We start from the raw sequence: 17,006 nt of genomic DNA, 5'->3' as shown, positions 1-17,006 counted from the left end.
GACAACTGCTAACGACGTCGGTTTCAATAACTAACGACGTCGGTAACAATTAAACCTGACCTATATCAATTGGGTTTTATTATTGGGCTAGGCCTATGCATACATGCTCAATAAGATCAAAAACTTCATGCTTTCTCTTTGAAATAGTTTACATAACAAAACCGGCGTCGTGTCGTCGTTTCATTTTAGACCCCAACTATTATTTATCAACTAAATTTTGCATCTAAGCGTAGTGTAGATAATTTTTAATACTATCATATTGATAAAAATTATAATTAAATATTTATATTTATTTAGATTTTATAAAATTTATCAAAAATAATTCAGTTTTAATCATAGAATTTATATTAAATTTTGAGGTTTCAACGATCTTGTTTGAATCTATATATATACCGTTTTAAAAACATATTATTTTATCGAATACTTAACATTTTATATGCCAAAATCAACCTAAAATGTACAAACTAATCAAATAATACTTAATTAGTATTAACATGAAGATAAAATACTATATATCACTTATTAATTAGTCAAAAAAATCATTTGTTTTCATCAATTGCATTCTTTTTATATATAATTTTTATTTAAAATAATAATAAAGTTAAAAATTATTATCTTTCATAGCTAGTTTAATAACTATATATCACTCATTCCTAGTTAGAAACATCTTTGTACACCTTATTTAACACAAAATCTTTATGCACCATGTCTTAGTGTAGCATCACATTTTCTAGCCAACCATTCATTATAATCTTTCACCACATCAGAATCAGCCATGTATAGCCCTAACGTTCTTAGTTGATATAGCCCTTGCATTCTTAGTTGATATATCCCTCACATTCTTAGTTGATATAGCCCTCGCGTTCTTAGTTGAACCAGGTTTTCATTAGTCACCTAAAAAGGATCTTGATTGAATCTGCAAAAGACATGAATCTGCAAAAGACATGAATCTTAATCTCTACTTTATTAGAAAATCAATATTCCTAACATCTTCACTTTATCATGTTAGTAGAAAATCAATATGTCACCAAAATATGTAATATGTTGTAACACAATATTTCATTATGCACAATAATACACAGTCTTAAAATTTGTATGATGACTGATTCATATCAAAAGTTGCATACAACACTAAGTCAAATTTTGTCTCTGTGCTATAGTAAACAATTTTTAGTTTATCTTTGTTAAGCAAGTTTATTATTGTAATATAAGAAGAAAAAAACTTCACTGAGAAGTATATTGTTTCATAAAAACTGAATGGAGCCACATGTGATGGCATTTCATGATACAATAAATTGTGTTATTGCAATGATCTAAAACAAGAAATGATGTCCATAAATAAAGGCTGTTCTCTTTACAATTACTTTCGTTTTAAGAAAAGTAGTGAAGGAGGTAAGATTACAAGCTTAAACAGAAAACAGAACATGTAGATGTAAACAGAGCATGTAGATCACTCTTGATATTCGCTTAGACCCACGAGCCAAACAAAATTTTCATTCCGTCCATGTAGCTATAATCTCCGGCCATGCGCAATGAACTTAGTCGGTTTTGCACTGTCTTATCCAATATGGCGATCAGACGATGAGCAGAAACAGGATGTCTCCATATTGATCCTCTCATAATATATGTTGCTATGTATATAAGATACTCATGATATAAAAACCACGAGATAGCTAATTACAAAAGCATATGGGAAACAAACATTCGGTCTCCTACAAATCAGAACAGTTTCTTGACCCAAAAGTACTAAATAGAGCATGAGATCATTTTTACTTGGTTGTATCAGTGAGTCCCATAACTGTTAAATCAGATATGCGTTGGTCATTAGAAGATATAGTCACCTTCTTCTTCTTCTGCTCGTCCACGTCGATATAGAACAAAGAGAGCGCAATAAACTTATACAAGTCTCGGACCCTATTGGAGCAACATCTGACTGATGACCCTAAAACTCCCCAACTCTCTTGCTCATACTCTTCGATAGAGAAGAAAGAGGGCGTAAACTTATAGAATTCTCGGACATCATTGTCCCAACATGTGGTTGAACCTAAAAGCTATGATTTCTCAGCCAATGAAGCGTGTCTTGCAAGTAAACAGGTTTCATTCGCGTTGTGAGATCACTTCTCGATGTGGTAGTGATGGTCTTTCTCAATAACTTCCAAGAATCTCTGTCGCTGATCTGGAATCTGTACACCTTTTCCATCTCGAGTATGCAGACGTCTTGAATCTCTTGATGGTTCGATTTCGATTCACCGCAAAACCAACGCACATTGCTCTCTCTGTGTGAACAACGTTTCCTTCAGGATGCCTATCGTTACCCATTATATCAAAAGTAACAATCAATCTAGCATTGAAGGACAATCTCAGTCTCAGCATTATAACAACAAAACAAAAAAAAAATTTCTAATTTTAGCAGATGTAAAATCTATGAAATATTGATCTATTTTGAAATATAATTGAATATTTTAATTGTCTTTGGTGACATCATGGAAATTCAACATATTATAAATTAATAGCTTGCTTTAGATTACAAAATAATTGTTTAGTTATTACATTCAACAAAATGTCAAAAAAATATATACAATATCTAATGATAATAAATATTTTTAATCTCAAAATTTTACTAATGAAGTAACTATGTATTAAATTTGAAATTTAAATTCTATAAAGTTTCACTGAAACTCATAATTGGACAACACTCACAAATCTTCAACATGGGATGATGGGAACATGACACGTTATAACTCGTTAGAATTAGTTTGCGATAAAACTCCGTAAACATTAGATTTAGATACATGTTATCTTTTCATAAAACGAGTTAGAATATTATATCGCTAGCGTTTTCAGCTGCCCACATTGAAATTCAAATTTGTCTAACTTTTTTCTAGCTCTTGTGATCAGTTGCGTAGTGATCGACTGCAGCTTAAAATTTAATTATCTTTTCTATAAAACATTTATTACTGAAATGCATAATGTAAATTACAAACTACTAGATTCTAACCCCGTGCATCCGCACGGGAATATTTTTTATTGTTTAACGAATTTTGTAATATAATTTGTGTTTTAGTTTAGATATAATTATTTTTATAAATATATTTTTTAATAAGTGAAAATATTGATTTTTGTGTTTAAATATATTTTTATAGTATTAAAATTAATTATGATTATAAAAATATAATTTTAACCTGTCTGCTAATATTAATTCAAAATGAACTATTATAAAAACATAATTCTAACTTTTCCGTTCATATTACCGTATAATATAAAATTTGAGATGTATTAACAGTATTATTTAGCATTATAGTTTTCTAAAATTTAATTAACGAAGAAAGTGTACAACTGGTTTTTCAAACCACATTTTAGTGTATGCAATAATTTTTAATTTTTTATGTTTTTATTTTGTATGAAAAATATATTTTCGATATACATGTATAATTCAAAATTAATGATTTGAGTTACCAAAATATTTTGAACCAGATTTTTATATATATTTTTAGTTATGAATTATAAAAAATATATTTTTAATATTTAAATTATACATTTGAATTTTACCCATTATTTTATTATTAATTTGTAAATAAATCATAATTGTAAATATATTATATAAAAAACATAAATATCATATCATTTACATCATTATAAATATTTTATATTCCAAATATGACCATTATTTTTCATATGTGAATTATTTTTTTTTCAAAAATTCTACACATTTTTGATAAAAATGTTTAATAATATAGAAATTATTTAAATTAGAATCTTTAAATCAAATCTAAATTAATATCTGATTTATTATTTTTAATCAAATCAAATCAAATCTAAATTACATATATTTAAGGAACTCTAAAAATATTTAAATTAATAACTAATTTTCGAAATTAAATAGAAGTAATTTTTAAAATTATTTTTAAACACTTAAAAAAAATTAGGAGTGTTTGGAAGCAAATACTAAATGTGCTTCTGTTTTAATATATAGATGAGTCTATGACTTCAAAGGTATACAGTTTAATAAATAAAAAAAAGATGTGAGCGACAAGAATAAGCATACACCTAAACCATAGTAGTGTACATTTACAATACTAAAGAGAAAGTAAAGAAATATATAGAGAAGAAAAGAGATTTATAGTTAAAAGGTCCTTGTCCACCACGTCCTCTACGACCTCGACTTCTATCTCAGACAACATGAAAGTTCAGCAAGAATTGGCAATTACCTTTTCTGCATAGAGACCATCAGTGCAGACATTGCTAATGAGCCGTGAACGTATCTCTCTCAAGAGACTTCATTACAATCATATAAAATTCTCAAACTATATATTAATGTCATCACAGTGAAAATCGCTGACAAATATAGAGTGTGTGTAATAATGAAAAAGTAATGGGAAGACTTTCAATAGTGACAATGACATGGTGGCTGATTACTTTGAATGCAATCTTAGATTAGTAAAAGTGGCACATGCATATGAGACGAAAGTTCATGTGTGATCATGTGAAAACTGGGCGGACCAAGAAAATATCTAAAAATATCTTTAATTTTGTTTTTGTCAAAGGAGATCAATAGATCTTAGTGATAATATTTTTTTAAACAATGTTTTTTTCAACAACAATAAGAAGTAATTAACACGTATAATTTATATTGTGATCAAAATAAATATATTAACAGCCATGTGTATTTGAGTTCTCATTTTTTTGTTTTCACCTTTTCATTAAACAGAGAGTTTAAGATAATTGAAAAGTGAATTGAAGTTGGAACCAAAACAAAATACTAAGAGATGATTTTCAAGCTCACTCCATCAATATACTCTTGTGTGGAAATGTAACAATATTTTGTCAGATAGTGAGATCGATATTTATTTTTCGGTTAGTGATTCTATAGTATACAAAAAGTAAGATTGAGAAATACGAGCTAGATAAGAGCGAAATCCAGAGAATGATGAGAAACAAACAAAAGATGAACAAAATAAAATACAGAGACATCACTTATCACGCATCACATACATATTGCGTAGTAGAAAAATTAAAAAGTCCCAAAAAGTGCCGAATGTTGAAAATCCACGTCGCAATAGCATCAATCATGTGACGGTGTGTGGTTCCATTATCTATCTTTAAAGTTTTGCCGGAGATATTTATGGCAAATTAGCTGTGTTTTATTCCAAGATTTTATTATCACAATAGTAATAATGGGTGGGTTTTTTTTTTACTGCCAGCAACAGCCCTACAAGATTGATGGGCGTAAAAGAAGTATTAAAAAAAACCATTGATGTCATTGTTGATTGTGCTTTATAACGATTAGAAAATTGTCATTAATCTGCCACAAAATTTTAGTAAGTTGCCATATATCATTTTATCAAAGGTAATGACAAAATCCTTGTTAGATAAATTTAGCAACATATACTTCCCTATAGCGAGAGAAATTTTACGTTAGTAATTGCTACGTTAAGTTTTGTCGACATATAGTTGTCTTATGCGAGTAGATCTAGGTTCTTAGCAATATTCAAATCTAATCAAATTGAAACTTGAACCGTTCGTCCATAACTGCAAACAATTGTTTGCTGTGTTTCCTGCATGAAATACAAACATATATGATGCCAACATCTTAAGAACACTTTTGATAATTGAATTTCTGTTCCATGCTATATATGAACCGAATTTCTAATAATTTTTCTTGTCAAAATTATTAGTTGTTATATATAGAGAACGGTTAAGAGAGTTGATAAGGTCAAAAGATGAATCCCAACGTGACATGCTACCAACCTTAAACTCATTCTCACAACTTCTCGCATTGACCTATATAAATCATAAATTTCAGAAAACTAAACAACGTGAAGAGACAATACGATCGATTTCTCAATTGGTTATTAAAATATAAGAACTTAAATCGTACAATTAAAAAGCTTCCACTAGATCTCCCAGGGAATTATAATATAGCTCTTGTTGCGACCTATATTATCATGTATATTATGGTACATGCCCAATTATTTATTTGTATAGCAGTCTCTTTGACCAATGGGACCAATTAACGAAAGTTGGTATATTGCTTAATTTTACCGGCTACGCACTTTATTGTCTAGCGAGTACGAAGTCGTCTCCGTATTAACGTGTTTTCCATGCTTTTTTTTGTTTTTGTTAAAAAATTTCAATTCTGTTTACGAATTAGATTTTTTGTTCATCAACTATGAAGGAGCATCATATGGCCAAAATTAAGTAAGCTACTGTCATGAATATGTATATTGGCGCAGAAAAAGTGTCATAATCTAATGTGGCTTGTATATATATATATATATCATGTTAAATATTATGTTAAATATGTTGTATTGTATGTATATTACCACCGAATCCGAGATATATTTAATATAATTTTAGTAAGCACGTCATTTTCCGTCGAGAGGTTGAAAAAGAAGAATTCCCATCTTCAACCTATTTGAAAATAGGATGGACCATGATTGATATTTTTATGACCATTAATTGCTTAATTTTCAATAGGTAAGTTATAAAAAATAGTTTGGCACCTACATTTAAATAGGAGTGATGATTAAATTTGTTGACAATTTAAATTTATTGTTCTAAAAAATAGTCGGTAATATCATAAATTCGATTTAATCTAACATTAACAAACTGTAGCTTGTTTAGTTACACAGCTAATCCATCGATGTTGGATTTATCTTTTTCATAATTTGTTTATTATAATAGTTCAGCTTAACACCGATAAAGGAGCTTAGATATTACATAATCATTTTCGTCTTAGGAAACCTCAGCAATCAAATAATTCATGAGCGAGAGAGAGAGTCCCAAACTCCAAAGAAGAAGAAGAACGTCGTTTTCCGTGTGGAACAGAAAGCGCATATCCGTTTTGGTAACAGCGGGTCCCATCCTCCTCACGCGCTACTTTATCCGACCCGACCCGACCCGACCCGACCCGTCTATGACTAATAATGATGTAATTTGTAACTTGATAAGACTTTTTTTTCTTATCGTTCTGTTCTCATGTTAATTTTTAATTTCGCGAAATAGCTTTTATACACTAGATAATTAGTATCAATAGTCAATCTATTCTATTAAAACAACACATAACCAAAATTATAGCTAATGTATTAAAAACTACAATGCAAACGCCAAAGAAGATTTATTTATTCTATTTTACTCGAATTTTAGGTTTGTATCTCATACATTAAAGAGAATTTTGTTAGATAATTGCACTTTTATTTATAGTAATGAAAATAAAAATCCTCTTTGCGTTTCTTAATTGGATTCCCTTTTTCATTTTAGGGGTACTTGCACAAATAACTCACAATTTGAAGTCAAATGCAAAAGTAACCTCTTTTTTCTCCCTCTTTAATAAATGCCACTTTTTCCCTACTATCTCCTTACAACCATATATATTCACAAAAATGCCATTATGTTTTTAATTTTTTTTTCTTAAAAATACTAAAAAGACACAACCATCCTAAAATATATCATTTATTCACGAAAATGTCATCTTCTTCAATTTTGCCAACCACCATTACCAACCAGTTTTGAAGCTCTAAATATTTGTCCAACCAATTTTGAAGCTCTAAATGCTTATTATGTCGCTTATAACTTCATTTTACCTACAAATTTCTCTCCAATTTCATCTAAAAAACTCTTTCATGCTCATTTTTATAAATTCCAATTTCATAAATCATCTATTTTTGGAGATTCTTGCATAACAACGACTTAGCTAGTTTGTTATCGGTGCTATACAAAATTATGGGTGTTTGTCAAAGTTAATTGAATTTAAATTGGAAGTAGGTAAACATCTACTTCATTTTCTTTAACATTTAGCTCTGTTTCGCGAAAGCAGACTTCTTTTTCAGTCTGCTAGTCAACGCAGAGGTTAGATTTGCAATTGACTTTTTTTTAATATTTGTGTAAGCAGACTTCAAAAGAAGTCTGCGAATTGTCCTTTGTAAACAAAAAAAATCATGTAGACTTCTTTTGCAGTCTGCAAGAAGAAAATGTTATTTTTGCATTTGACCAAAAAAATTGAAGAACTTTGACTTTTATAGCTATTTCGTAATTTGACTTGAGAGGTTATTTTTGCAATTGACCAAGATTTTGACAACTTTTGACTTTGTAGCAGACTTCAATTGAAGTCTGCTACAAAAAAATAAATAGCAGACTTTTTTTAGAAGTCTGCTATTTATTTAATTAAGATTCGGTCAAATGCAAATCTGACCTACAAGCAGACTGTTAAAGAAGTCTGCGCATAGCAGACTTTAGAAGTCTGCTTCGAAAGCCAACATTTTGGTCAATTGCAAAAATAACCTTGAGTAAACTTCTTTTGTAGAGTAGATTTCATAAGCAGACTTCTTTACTATAGCAGACTTCTTTTACTCGTCAGCAGACTTCTTAAGAAGAAAGAAGTCTGCTCTAAAAGTCAAACTTTTGGTCAATTACAAAAATAACATTTTCTTCTCGCAGACTGCAAAAAGAAGTCTACTACGAAAAGTCAAATATTTGGTCAAATGCAAAAATAACCCTTTTTTAGAAGATTTCAACGTGAAATTTCCCCGGCGGATTTTGAACGGATGTCTGTATTTTTTTAAATTTTTAAAATGCATTTTATAAAGTATTTGTAATGTTTTTTTTTAATTTTAAATTGTAAATGCATTTTATGTATGATTCTTGCACTTGTATGAGTTTGGTGTGTTTATGTGTTATAATTATAAAGTTATGAATTTTTTTTGGTTTGAAAGGTAATTAGCACATCTAAGCAGACTTCTAAAGAAGTCTGTAGATGAAGTCTACTGTTACGTATTAGCATATCATAGCAGACTGCATACGAAGTCTGCCTAATTATTTTTTAAAAAAATTCATTTTTGAAATATTTGTTACTTGTAAAAATAATTTTCTTGTTTTGACATGTTTATTTGTTTTTTGTGTTGCATCTATATGAGTTTGACGTTATTATGTGTTATAATTACAAAGTAATGAGTTTTCTTGTTTGATTTATCTATTTTTGCAGACTTCTAAAGAAGTTTAGAAGTCTACTTCCTTTCAATTATTTTTATTTTTTATTGTTCTTGCATTTGTATAATTTTGAAAAATCAGTTATTCTTGCATTTATCTGTCATGGTTTGTCCTCAACTTTAACTATTGGCCACTTTTGTTAACGGTCTTGATAGTATATAAATTACTTTACTAACGCGTACAACGTTAACAAACTTTTGTGGTCTGGTGGAAACAGACCCACTTGTTGCCCAAAGTACGTGGGTTCGAACCATTATGCTTCCTATTTTGGTTATTCTTTTTGTTTTAAAAAAGGGCATAATTGTAATTTTGTTTTCGTCTTCTATCTAGGGTTTTCGAGTTCTGCTACTCTTTTTCGCGGCCGCAAGCCAATTTTTTCACATAATCAGTCAGTTTTTTGCATTATTCTTATTATTCACACCTAAATCTTATAGATCTGGCATACATATATTGATTTCAAGTCTTAAACGAAGAAAAAAAGAATTTTCAAAGAATTTAATTTCAAGTCTTAAACGACTAATTGGTCTTGGCGGCCGCTTTTTAGAACATGGGATACAGACAATGGATCCGAGAGAAAGAAAATAAAATAGGAAAAGGATGAGAACAATACACTGGAAAAAGCCTCTGTGAAAAAAAAAACAAAAAACTTAAAAAAGAAAGGGACTAATCTAAGAAAGAAATCAGCTTGTGGTCATGAATGGAATTGCTCTGATGACAAGCTGTTGGTAGAGAGCCACAAGAGCTGCACCAACGAATAGTCTCACCCAGAAAATCCACTGCAATAACAAAGAAAACGACCAAAATAGCATTAGAAGAAGATGAAATCAACAAAAATTTGTAAAATAATTAAATGGGACAGATTCTTACGTGGTCGTCCCAAGCTTGGTCCTTGTTGTAGATGATTGCAGATCCGAACTCAATTGAACGAAGAACATAGCAAAAATGGAGAGCAGCAACAAAGAGGATTACAGCAACAAAGAAAATGCAGCGCCGTTTTTGGAGAGAGGGATCAAAGTGGAGAGTTTCTGATTTAGGGTAAAATCTCATTTATATAATAGGGCAAAAATATCCGGTTATATCTGGTTAGGTTAATTATTTCCGGTTTAAATCAATATTTTATTTTAATTTCGTTTACGGTTTGAGCAGACTTATAAAGAAGTCTACAATCCTACTTTAAAATTATTCACTTTTGATGTTTATCTAAGATGGTTTAAAATAATTTATTTTTATTAAATTATAATTTATATAGATCATACTTGTTGACATTTGATTTATAGAAACAAATTTCAGTTTAAATTATTTTTATATAATTTTAAATTTTAAATATAAGATTTAATAATATAGCAGACTTCTTATAAGTCTGCTCTGCAGACTTCATTAATATTTGCAGACTTCGCAGGGTTAAAATTGTAATAGAGTCCTCCGTTTTTTTGTTTACTCATGTAGGAGATAATAGTAATTTATCTACCTTTTTAACCTATTTTTGCAATAGGTTGAATTTGTGGTATATTTTTGCATTTGCATTCAAATTGTGACCTATTTTTAGCAATTCCCTCTTCACTTTAAAAAATAATAAAATCATTGCATTATCCGATTGTGCAAAATAAGACAATTTCTGAAACCTATAAGAATAGATAGTTGTAATTTTAGATACCACACCACGATCTCATACAATATCTAAAGTTTGTACAACATCTAAACTTTAAATGATCATAAATATTTAAAGATTTTTTCTATCAAAAGATGGTTAAAATTATATCTTACTTTTCGCTAATAAGTATATTTGGATAAACTTCATAATCAACTAAACTACTATTTAATGACGTAAAAACTACATTTTCATAATAGTGAAATCTTAACAGCCAATATTTGGATAAATCTAAATAAAAGTTACGTATTTATACCACCCAATTAGTTTTTAAAAGATCATGAAACTATGACTACTAATTAAACTGATTTAGTCCCTTACTTTGTGCTAATCCAAATACTTACCGTATGAAAACACAAAGACATTGGTGTTAATTAATTAAGATATAAGCAAAAAATTAAAAAAACAATTCAAATGTGATTAAAGAAGGCCTCTGTTCAGCGAAGAGGCTTCTCGTCTTTATTCTCCTTCCTTGAGCCAGCTGTTTTCTTCTTCATCTCTCTCTCTTTCTTCTCCCTCGTCGAACTCTATTGCTCCAAAATTCCTCAAAATCATCCTCTACCAATCGCCGGCATTGTCTTACCTGCCGATCCGACTATCTCAGCATTCGAAATCTCCGGCGACAAGCCTGATCTCGAGGTTAGTTGAATCGATTTTTCTCTCCCGGAACTTTCTCTGATCTCCTTTCATGTCGGTTTGATCTCTAGTCGATTTTTTTTGTCGCGTATTTTTCCGGTAATTTTTGCTAGATTTGTCTGCAATTTCGTTTGATCTGATTTATTCGTACGGGTTTGATTAGTTTTTCGTCCGTGATTTCGTCGGTGGAAGCTGTGAAAATGCCGGTGGAGGTGGAGAGAGACCAAGGAGAGGTGTCGGTGAAGGTTGATATTGAGAATGCGACTGAGAATACACCGGAGATAGTAGTTCCGACCACGAAAGAGCACGTAGGAAATGGGATCAGCCACGGCGGCAGTAATGGCAACGGAAATGACAAGGAGGATACCGATGGTTCCTACGTTTTCATAACGGAAAACGATACCGTAGGAGATGATTCTGCTGAGTCTGATCCACTTAAGCCATTTGATGCCAATGTGGAGAAAGATCTAGAGGAGGGAGAGAATCTGAAGGTGGAGGCTAGAGCTACTCCCAATGATGTTTTGGGAGTCTCCCAAGATAGTCAAACCCTGGAAAAGTCTGAAGAAGAAAGGGCAATTGATGGGCCAGAGGAAGTCGTTGGGATCCCAAAGTCAGAAATTGAGGATCTTCCTGAAAAAGGTGTCGAACAACAGCATCCTGTTAATGGGCATCTTGAAACTGGGCATGATGGTGAATTGGAATCTACAGAGGAAGTGGAACAAGGTCAAGATTCCGAAGTTGGACCCGGGGATCTGCCAAAGAATAACGTGGAGGATCCTGCGCATCTGCAGGAAAAGCTTGAAGGGAATATCGAATCTGGTAGTAAAACAGATGTGGAGGGACATCAAGGGTACAGGATTGAAGCTCAAGAAAAATCTGATCTTGGCGTGGTTGCTTCCGAAGATCTACAACATAACGAGGGTGTAGCCAAGCTCCCAGCTGATTCAGATGAGGGAAGGGAGTCTGAGTTGGTAAGCGCCAAGGTTTCTCCTATTGACCCAAATGATGTAGACATGGGTTTAGGACAACCTACGCTAACAGATCCAGATGATACCATTAAGGGATCTGAATCTGTGAATGATCCCACTGGATCAGAATCGGTCAATGATCTGACTGGATCTGAACCTGAATCTGTAGCAGTTTTGGAATCTGTTCCTGTTGAAAACGGTCACCCTCTATTAGAATCAGAGTTGGAGAAAATTGGTGATGTTCCATTCACTTCAGAGGCAGAAAAGGTCAATGCTTCCAATGATGATGTGTTGCCAGACTCTGGAACCGTGGAAGTTTCTGTATCAGAGGTAAGTAGTGATGTCCCAGCTGAGTCTCAAACTCTTACTTCCGTCAGCCTGGATTCCCAAACTTCTGGCAAAGATGGTGTTGTTGAAAATGGTGATAGCAAAGTCGAATCTGAAGCGATTCAGGACTTTGATTTTATTGAAAACAGCAAGGTGCAATCTGAAATTGAAGCAGTTGATGTCTCCTTGTCTGATGAGAGTATGAATACCCATCAAGAATCTCAAGATGCCAGTGAACCTGCTTGTGATCAAGATGGAAAGCAACACATAGCATCTGAAGATGCGCAATCAGTTAAAGATAGCACTGAAACCCATGTTGCACGCGCTATTGAAGATAGTGAAATAAACAGAGAAGTCAATTGTGGTTCAGAAGTGAATGTGACGAAGACCACTCCATTTGATGTGTGTGAGGATACACCATCTGAAGAAGTTTCTGAGATGGAAGAATCGGATATCAAAGAAAGATCTGCGATAAATACAGATGAAGAAGTCGATTCCAATACTAAGAGCTCTGGCAGCACAAAATCTCCTCTCGTCAACAATGATATAGTAACGGTAAGCGAAGAGGGTTCTATAAAGGAAAAAAATGAGACAAGTGGCGCTACTGCCTCAGTTGCATCTGAAACCAAGACCGGTGCACATGGTCCTGAATCTAAAGTGGTTACATCTACTGATACCATACACACAGGAGCTAAAGACTGCGTGGACAGCCAACCTGCGGAAAACGAAGGAGGTAATAAATTAATTGAAAATGAAATTAGACTACGTACTTCTCCTGTTGAGGATGAGAAGGCTGGAGTTGATTGTATATCTAATTTGTGGTGTTCAGGAGATGCTGTTAGAACAGATGATAAAGTAGCCTCGACATGTGAGATTGGAGAAACTCAGAAAGACCTAGCATCAGCATCGTCTGCAGAAGGTTCTGCACTTGATGCTTCTGAAGGACAAACTGTAGCGGCAGAGATCGAGAAAAGACCGTTTTACTTTCTGCCTAGAGTTCCAAGATATGATGACGAAAAGTTAGCTGAGCTACTCAAGCATGCTGATGCGCAGGTTGATCAGAAAACACAGAGTCGGGATGCTCTTAGAGCGGACATCCAAAAGATACGCGTAAGAAATGCTTTTGAGATCTGTCATAAGGCAAAGTATTTTATTCTAAATTTGGCTCTTGATTTTTTTTTTTACATGGTTATCTCTAGGCAACATGTAAGGACTATGATATTAGCTACAAGGCCGCCATGGCAGAAGAAAGATCTGCAAGAAAGGCAATGCATTCAAAACGGCAGGAAATTGAGGCTCTTCAGTCTGTGATTAGCCGGGTTAAGAATGCTGCGTCTGTTGACGATATTGATTTGAGGGTGAGGCTCCCTGTAGGCTAAGTCTTTGTTCGAGTATTTTGCTTGTCAAATTTGATTATGCTAATCTATCTCACTTCTCTGCCTGCAACCAGGTGCATAATATGGAACACATGATACAACACGAAACTTTATCTCTGAGTGAAGAAAAAGGATTCATTCGGGAAATAAAGCAGTTGAAGCAACTCCGTGGTCAGATATCTTCGAGTATGGGTACCAAGGATGAAGTTAAGCAAGCATTAGATGAGAAAGACAAAACAGAAGAGCGTTTGAAGGTACACTACAGTCTACACAGTCTAGCAGTGATCTTTAATTTCCTATCTGGATTTCTTTAGTTGATACCCGTTCTTGTCTATATACATTGATTCAACCTATATTGTCGCTTGAAAGAGAGATTTAGGTACTTCATCCTTTTTTTGCGAATATCATTTACACAATGCATAATGTGACATGTCTGGTGATTACAGGTGTTGAGGAAGGAACTAGACGTGCTCAGAAGCGATCTCTCAAAAGCCGAAGCAGTCGCAAAAGCTGCTAAAAAGAAGTGTGAAGAGGAATGGGAAGTGCTGAGTAAACTGCAAGAACAGTTCAGAGCTGCAGATGCTGTTCGCCAGGAAGCATTTGTGCACCTACAGGATCTGAAGAAACAACAACGAGAAAAGGTATCCAAAGAGCACCTGGAACCGGACATAAACTTACGAACGCTTGCATCTATGTTTTAGATTAATCTTCCAATTTTGCTTTTTTTTTTTTCATATTGCAGAACAAATATTTCTTCAAGTACAGAGATGATTCAAGGGCAGCAAATGAAATGGCTTTGAAGAAAGACAGAGCAGCCCTCCAAAGCCTTTGTTCTGACCAGGTATAAGCAAAAGCCAAATTTCTGCAAGGTTATTTAATTTAATACATGTATGTCGGTTTTGCACTCATCATTGTCTTTTAAACAGGTGGAGAATTTCATGAATATGTGGAACAACAACGAGGAGTTCCGTAACTACTATGTAAAAAGCAACACAAGGAGTACCTTCAGAAGACTAGGAACCCTAGATGGACGATCTCTTGGCCCTGATGAGGAACCACCCCGGATCACTTATGCCACAAGAACAGACAAACTTAGAACTTCAAGTGACAGAGCAGATAAACATGAGACAGCTCCACCAGCTTCAGCACAACAAGAGAAGGTCGTTAAATATGAAGGTTCAAAAGCTGAAAACAGTGGAAAGGATGATGCAAAACCCGCAGAGCAGAAGAATCAGACCACTACTAAATCTAAAAAGGCCGTCAAGCCAGACCAGCCTCCACCAATTGTCAAGGAATTGGTTTCTGGAAAAGAGGAGATAGAGAAATCAGCAACAAAGAAAGAAGAAGAAGAAGAAGAAGAGCCACCTAAGTTAACCAAAGAGGAAGAGGAGTTGATTAAGAAAGAAGAGGAGAAGAGAAAACAAAAGGAAGCTGCTAAGATGAAGGAGCAGCAACGGTTGGAGGAGATAGCAAAAGCGAAAGAAGCAATGGAGAGGAAGAAGAAGAGAGAAGAAAAGGCAAAAGCAAGAGCCGCTCTTAAGGCTCAGAAGGAAGCTGAAGAAAGAGAGAAGGTAACTTTTCAGGAAAATAAAGCATATTTCTTATGCCATGACCCAAGTATAATTCAAATACACTAAGCATGCCATTGATCTGATGACAATTCTCTATTGTGTAGGAACGAGAAAAGAAATTAAGGAAGAAGGAGAGAAGAAAAGGGGTTATTACATCAGAAGAGACTGCAGAAAACCCAGTTGAGACATCAGAAACTGTAGTCGAAACTCCAAGGGAGATTGAAATCCCAAAGAAACAAACCGCGGAGGAGAGTCAAAAAATCAAGAAATCCCACAAACCATCATCACAGTTTCTCAAACAAAACAAGTCAAAATCCGTTCCTCTGCCTTTAAGGAACCGAGGAAGCAAGAGAAAATTGCGACAATGGATGTGGATCGGACTCATAGTTGTGGTCATTCTCGCATTGTTCCTTCTGGGTAACGCCAATCTCTCCTTCTCTCCCGCAAATCTCTGGTTTATATGAGACAAATGGAGTGGCACACTTACACTCACTTTCCCATTGTGCTTTTTATAGTAAGTTTTTGGCTCCTCATCTTAATTAGTTTGGATTGTGTTTGGTGTTTTTTTTTCTCTTCTTTTCTTTTCTTAAAGTGGAAGCTCTGATTCATTGATTTCACACGACAGACATTAGATTGGTTTTGCTTGGTGGGTATATGTGTAAGAAACACGATTTCTTTTTTTTTTTAAAACCATAATATATTTATTAAAGCAATACATCTTCCCGTCTTTTATATTTGAATTTTAACTTATGTACCATTATTAAAAAAAATAAATAAATAACCTTCAACAAAAATCTCTGTCCAAAAGTCAGATAAGGTTTGCTTAGGAAAAAAATACTTCATCTATATCCTTAATCGGATAGTATAAAAATTATGTCGTAGAAAGTATTAGCACCGCCACTGTATTTCGCATTGTTTACCCATTATAGTCAAAATAAGGACCAAGATCACACTTTGAGTTGGTTTTGGTCCTCTAAGAAATGGAAGTTTTTGGATAATACGACCCGATCGATGGTAGATTATGTAGTTCTGTTAGTTCGAAATCTAAAGATGTTCCAAATGATGTGTGGGTTTTGGAGGATGCAGAGAAACACAAGTGGTCGTCTAAACATCTTCCTTTTACCTCGTCAAATTAATGATCCAATTTCACAAACCCTTTTTAAATTATTACGCGGTGTCAATGATGCCGGTGGTGGGTTTATTTATATACCATCAACGCTAGTGAATCCGTTTCATGTTCTATATTGGTTTTGATAGTTATCTTTTTTGGTTTTGTTGGGCACTGTCATCATATCGTTGTAGCATTCTTTATAGATCAAATCTTTCACATTAGTGACTGATATGGCCATATACTATCTCACAAAGATAAATCCATCATATCTTACATTTGTTTTAATTGCCTGCAAGAACACCAGCTCTCTTTCATAGGAGTATATCTTAGCATCGATCACTTTTAAAATGTGGTTATACTAGTGCCTTTTAGAAAGTTGTCGTT

At 33.3% G+C, this 17,006-nt stretch overlaps 1 protein-coding gene across 1 annotated transcript; it reads left to right on the top strand.

Annotated features, from left to right (window-relative positions):
- The first annotated feature begins 11,085 nt into the window (after positions 1–11,085).
- LOC18992837 (titin homolog) lies at positions 11,086–16,226 on the top strand. Its single transcript, XM_024152125.1, has 9 exons — positions 11,086–11,272; positions 11,433–13,297; positions 13,394–13,674; positions 13,764–13,922; positions 14,015–14,194; positions 14,387–14,581; positions 14,683–14,781; positions 14,867–15,511; positions 15,616–16,226. The coding sequence occupies exons 2-9, from the start codon at positions 11,470–11,472 to the stop codon at positions 15,973–15,975; spliced, it is 3,747 nt and encodes a 1,248-aa protein (XP_024007893.1). The 5' UTR covers positions 11,086–11,272; positions 11,433–11,469; the 3' UTR covers positions 15,976–16,226.
- Positions 16,227–17,006: the final 780 nt, after the last annotated feature.

The sequence above is a fragment of the Eutrema salsugineum genome, unplaced genomic scaffold, assembly GCF_000478725.1.
Source record: "Eutrema salsugineum unplaced genomic scaffold, Eutsalg1_0 scaffold_5, whole genome shotgun sequence".
NCBI lineage: Eukaryota > Viridiplantae > Streptophyta > Magnoliopsida > Brassicales > Brassicaceae > Eutrema > Eutrema salsugineum.
Note: the sequence above shows the minus strand (reverse complement) of the source record. Positions and strands in the feature narration are given on the sequence as shown.